At 29.3% G+C, this 6,000-nt stretch overlaps 2 protein-coding genes across 13 annotated transcripts in view; one reads left to right on the forward strand and one right to left on the reverse strand.

Annotated features, from left to right (window-relative positions):
* Nucleotides 1-4,774, forward strand: part of Wnk (Wnk kinase) — a 42,865-nt gene extending 38,091 nt beyond the window's left edge. For 6 of the 7 annotated variants that reach the window (XM_070112327.1, XM_070112329.1, XM_070112330.1 and 3 more), the window contains 2 exons: nucleotides 1,818-1,952; nucleotides 3,978-4,774. In XM_070112327.1, coding sequence (XP_069968428.1) covers nucleotides 1,818-1,952; nucleotides 3,978-4,006 — 164 coding nt within the window. In that variant the 3' untranslated portion in view covers nucleotides 4,007-4,774. The remainder of the gene's footprint in view (nucleotides 1-1,817; nucleotides 1,953-3,977) is intronic. The other variant, XR_011397232.1, reaches the window with a different exon arrangement.
* Nucleotides 4,775-5,637: 863 nt separating this feature from the next.
* The window catches only part of LOC106623134 (fatty acyl-CoA reductase wat), a 21,947-nt gene continuing 21,584 nt past the window's right edge, over nucleotides 5,638-6,000 (reverse strand). For all 6 annotated transcript variants that reach the window (XM_070112334.1, XM_014242538.3, XM_014242539.3 and 3 more), the window contains 2 exons: nucleotides 5,947-6,000; nucleotides 5,638-5,888 (listed from right to left, as the gene is read on the reverse strand). The exon at nucleotides 5,947-6,000 is cut by the window's right edge and continues 204 nt beyond it. In XM_070112334.1, coding sequence (XP_069968435.1) covers nucleotides 5,801-5,888; nucleotides 5,947-6,000 — 142 coding nt within the window. In that variant the 3' untranslated portion in view covers nucleotides 5,638-5,800. The remainder of the gene's footprint in view (nucleotides 5,889-5,946) is intronic.

Consider the following 6,000-nt stretch of genomic DNA (forward strand, 5'->3'; position numbering starts at 1 on the left):
TCACTACAGGCCGAAACGTATGAATATGAAAACAAAATCAACAATAAAGAAGTGTAAATAATAAACGAACGTACATTATTCAATTTGCGTAGTGTTTTAAATTAGTTGTGAAAATTTGTAAATATAAGAGGTGTAAATATGGATTATGAATAATGTGGATTATATTAAATGTATATATAATTATAAACTGGATATTAAAAAATTAACTATCAGACTTCAATGTCATTGAACTAAATTCGCATTATTACTCTATATGAAAAATATAATGAAAATTCAATATGATTATTATCGCGTTGTTCAATTTCTGACATTTGCTTGTTTAGTTCTAATGTTGCAAATTTTGTTTTGTTTATTTTTTTCAAAATAAATTTTTTTTGTATTTGTAGGTTTTCATCTTGCCCTAATAAAAGAAATTATTTCGGTTAAATTAATCTACAATTAGGCGCTACGAACTAACATTGTTACTCCGTTGCGTTTGCCAGTTGGAAAACGAATCAAGAATTCGTTAAACGCACAGTTTGACACTCACTTACGCAATACAGAGTGCCGACATTGCGAAGGAAAAAAACGCATGCACTTATCGCCTTACAGAGTAACCCCCCTGAACTGAATTGTTTTGATTTTTTATTTACAAATTTAAAGCTGTTTAATGATCTATCAAATCTTAATTTTTTTAGGTTAAAAAAAGTTGGGTTGATCTAAAGTTGAATTGCTGTCAATTCTGTGCCAGTGGGGTTGACTAGAGTATCAAAAAATTTCACTAAGCGGTTGTAGTTAAATATTAATGAATTTATTTAGTAAAAATATTATTCGAAAATGGAAAACTAGCTATTTGAACTATTTTATTAATAATTTTAAACTATTTTAATCAGTTATCATGTACAAATACATAGAAGGGTGAAAAATTTGTTGAGCTCGTGTAGTAAAATCCCGAATACTGGACTGAACACAATTTGGAAACAGTAAAAATAAAATTAAGGGATCGTGGGAAGTGCTTTGAACATAAAGAGTAGATACAATCTACTACTCCTAGGAATATACTTTTTAAGTAAAATTAAATTTTTGAAGCGTTTTGCTTCTCTTAAGTCATTGGTGTTTTATCCTCAGCGCACAAATATGGTGTTCATAATATTTAAAAGCATGTTTTGTAACAACCATACCATTTGCTCAGCCCAAAGTTAAAATCATTTCCACTACATTTTTGATAAATACCGTAAGGAAACGCAGAGCTGCGCATATTTTAATATAGATGATATCGCACTTCCTCGCACACGTTTGTGGAAATCTTCTCTCATTTCATTTAGAAGAAAACAAAAATAAATTATGATTCTGTAATAAACATTAGTTATAAATGGCTTTGTCAATAATACTTTGCCTTACTTGGTGCTTGGAAGTTCCAAAGGATTGGAGTAATCATTAAAAATAGTTGAAAATCATAATATCAAAAAAAATTGGGTTGATGGGCTTATCTGAATTTGAGTTTCTTCAGTGACAAACACACATACTTTGTTTCGGGGAGGTGTAGTCTTTCTGGTACGAAGAATGTCTTTTAGATCTCAACACTTAAAGACAGCAGCTACCCTACTGTAGTAGACATGTATAAGATGCATTATATAAATACAATATACAAATATAAATGTATCTATTGCTAATATCATAAAAAGCACATATCTTGCAATCTTACTAATTTTCTTCAGAGTCTAAGAGATAAAACGGAATTGTATTCGTTAGATTATGGAAGTAAAAGAGGATAGAATATAGACCTCTACTGAAATTCGGTGACTTCAGACTACATATCTTTTGTACTTTATTTTTAGGCTTGTCACATATTACGGATAGTTCTTTGGCGACATTGATACACGTTCTTTCACAAATAAACTCAAATTCCGAAAGGACTCCGGAAATGGTAGTGCAAGTTAAACACAGTGAGGACAAGTTACCTTCGGTACAAAGTGAGTAATAATACTACCCACTACAGTCTCCCTTCGAAACTCACACCTTTGTTATGAAAAAGGAAATTAAACGAATGTTGTTAAATGTAAAATATGTATATATGAAAGAATATTTGAAATATAAGAAAGTACTTGAATACACGTTTAATATAAGATAATTTATATTTATAACATATTCTAGAGCTTCTATTTTTAAGCTGTAAAATGGTTAAACCAAATTTTAAATTCACTACTATTTGACTACATAAAGGAGAACATAATCAATATAATATATATTTGAATGATTGCCCGGCTTCCTCTGCCTAGAAAAACAACAATAGATATTTTGTATTAAGTAAAAAAGTATTTTAGTGCTTTATAGTTCATTGTTGTTTTCCATTTATAGTTCATTGTTGGAGTTTTTATCTTTCAACGTTTAAATTTTACTGGAACGTACATTGTTTTTGTCCATATTTCTTTGTTTTCCAGTCTTAATAGCATACTTTTACGGACTACACTAATGATTTTATTTAACTTAATATACATTTTCTGCATCATATTTTTAAAATTTAGCTGAAAAGTAAATTTAAACAAGTAAGGAAGCTCGGGTGTAACCGACCATTTTATACTCTCGCAACTTGCAAGGATCAAAGCCGGGAAATTACTTCAGGTGTTGGCTAAATCTTATATTAAAGAAAGTATTGATCCGATTCAACCCATTTTTTACATAAAACTATTATTGAAGGTTTCATTTTTTTTTTATTATATGAAATATATTATATATCCTTCACATTGACCGATGTTTTTTATAAAAAGTTAACTATAGACACTGGGGTCCACATATTCATTACCTAGGGGCTTGAACAGTTTTGGTTCGATTTAGACCATTTTTAGTCACAACGTGGCACCCTTTAAACGCATTATTCACGCAAAGTTTTGTGGTCGTGGCAGTGGTCCGATTACGCCCATCAGCAATACCAACCGTTTTACAGACAGTCACCCGGATTTCAACTCGTCTCTTCATCCTGATCATTTATATATATATATAACTCTATATCTAACTCGAATAGTTTTAGGTGATACAAACAACCGTTAGGGAAACAAAACTATTATACTCTGTAGCAACAGGTTGCGAGAGTATAAAAACATACGGTAATCAGTTTCATTAGTTAATTCGATTTCCTCTTTTTTTGTTGCCCAAGCAAATTGTAATATCGTCATTTATATTTATGAATAAATAGGTATTATCAATTAGATATAATTCAGTATCATTCTTCCATTTAAACAGATATATTGCTAACAATTCTTATTATACGTTATATTAAATATATTTTCTTTATATATTAATAGTAGACGTGTTTTATTTGACCGCCATAAGCTAATAGCTAAATCGTTGACAAATAGAAAGCACTTAGCTTATTTCATATTTTCGCTTAAGTACGAATTGTCCTGGCAGTGCGTGCAAGAACAGTTAGCTGATACTTAATTTATTTCAAAATGTCTGATATGAAGAGATTAGTTTCAATTTTTATATTTGTAAACGTTTTATTAACATACAAAAAACTGAAAACGAAAGTTCTGTTTATGCCTTAATTTTAACATAATTTCCATCTACAATCTGTAATTTTGGTTTTGCAAAAACCCAACTATTGTGAACGAAAAAAAATCAACAGGCAAAGTCTCTATTTCAATATACTAGCTAAGATAGCTTTTGATAAGCCAATATAATTATTTTTGCTAAGTCTTCTAATAGGTTAACGTGCTGGCCAAATAAAACACATCTATTAACTTCATGCGGAGCGTTTACATTTATATAATTTTAGCAGATTTGATTTGTTAGAACAATGGTAGGCGAAACTGTTCCTTAGTTGTAACATAATTTAAATTTGGGCTTTCTTCAGTGTCACATTTGTATCAAGATTAATACAATATTTTAATTATTCATTTGTATTAAAAAACATATTATTTAATATCCTTGGAGATATCATATACATTTTCTCTCATTTCAAACGGAATTATACCTTTAACTTATCATTTTGAATTCAGCTTCCAACAGACATACTTTTCTTAAATAAAAGAGAGAGCTGCGATGTTACTATGTTCTGATTCAAATACCACTGACGTTAAAATAAAACAAGTGAATGTCCAGTAGAAACCGATTTCAAACTGAAGAAAACTTTGTGGTAATCAAAAATTCATTTCGAATCCAATCATTTCCCAAATCAAATCCAATAATTACAATTCTTAGGAACAACCAGAAAAAGAAAGAAGAAAATCCTGGGAAATTAAAAGAAATTATTGAAATATTATATTTTATAAATGCTTTATAAGGAAGTTTATTTTATATTTTTCTATAAATATGTAACATATTTCGGATTTAATTTTTTAATAAAATTTTAAATAAAATTAGCGATGATCATTATATTTATTGAGTGGGAAATATAATAATTCTGTACCAAAAGCTCTAAATATCATTTCACAACTAACCCATATATGATCAAAGATGTATATATTCAAATGTTTCATCACTAACAAATTAAATATGAATACATATATATGAAAAGGAGCGAAATTTATTTATGGATTTAAACCTGATCTTTGTTACTAGAAAATGTTTAATTTAACTATTTGAAAAATCTTTAAAAATATATAATTTATCAATTCTAGACTTTAAGTTTCAAAATAAAAATCAGCAAATAATTATGTTATTTAGTATATTATTTATTAGGACTACATTATTATTTAAAAAAATAAACAGTTTATTATATTGTATAATATGTTGATTTGAACTGAGCTGAAAATATTACTGAAAAAAATAAACTATTCGAATGGTTATGTTTAAATTTGAGCGCGGTTTTATTTAGTTGATGCTTAAATTATCGATATCATGTTTGGCTGGCCTAATGTAAGACATCCCGCGTCTGCTTCTTCCGATCCATAAACGATACCTGAGGATATGTTAGTGGATTTACCAAAGCGAAGCTTTCTGCACTGCCACTGGATATCTATTTATGTCCTCCGCGCTGTGCCTTCACGTTACAAGCCTAAACTAAAAATGAAAGGCCTATTAGTACCTAAAAAAACGTTGACGCCTGAATTATATCCGGGAAACCTACCAACCTTTTAAAGTGCTCTCAACCGAACTAGAAAACATGTTCACTATAAAATCGTTTTCTCAGAATATCATTAATATAGAATCAACGTTGACATAACAACATTTATCACGGAGATAGATATGTCAAAATAAGTGACTCTGAAGCATTTTTTTTTGCAACTTTTTCATCGTACAACCTTTGTAAAATCAAAAAAAAAATTTTAGGTGAATATATTTTTTGTTTATGATGAAAGTAGGGGGTGCGTTCGCGATGACAATCACGACAGCAGGGTAGCAAATTTGTCAAAGTATCACGTTCTGCGTGAATTTCTGGCAACATTTTATACAAATAATCGGCAACACTAAATTTTTGTCTGCACATCAACAAAGTATCAGTAAATATGCAGCACAATGGCTGCGGTAATTATTACGTAGATCGAACGCACCCTAGTTATTGTAGATATCTGTGTGTACCGTTTTGTAACTATTTAAAAGGGGACGTTGAACACACCTAACTATAATATTAGCTTTTGTTACATCAATTTGAAAACGTTGTTCTAGTGCATAGGAACTGTCAGCCTTTATAAAATGTCGAAATGTAAATGTACAAGCTTATAGTTTTAATTCGGAATTTTAATTTTGAGTACACTTTAAACATATACATACGCGATCCTTACAGTTTTTTAAAAATAAAATTGTGTGTATTTAATATATATAATATACAAAACTTATTTACTCCAATGCCATATTTATATACGAAATTATTAATTTTATTTTAAAAAAGTTTGGAAAAAAAAAACCAAATGATATGAACTGATAACAATAATACAAGTAACTTTATACATTGATGCAACCAATATAGCCTAAAAAAAGCAACGATCGCATTATTCATTATAGCAATATAGCAAGGATAAAACCTACCTATTCCACCTTACAAGCGCCTGCGGTATCGTATCAAGTGGGTCATGTAATAAA

This window comes from Bactrocera oleae, chromosome X, assembly GCF_042242935.1.
Source record: "Bactrocera oleae isolate idBacOlea1 chromosome X, idBacOlea1, whole genome shotgun sequence".
Classification (NCBI taxonomy): domain Eukaryota; kingdom Metazoa; phylum Arthropoda; class Insecta; order Diptera; family Tephritidae; genus Bactrocera; species Bactrocera oleae.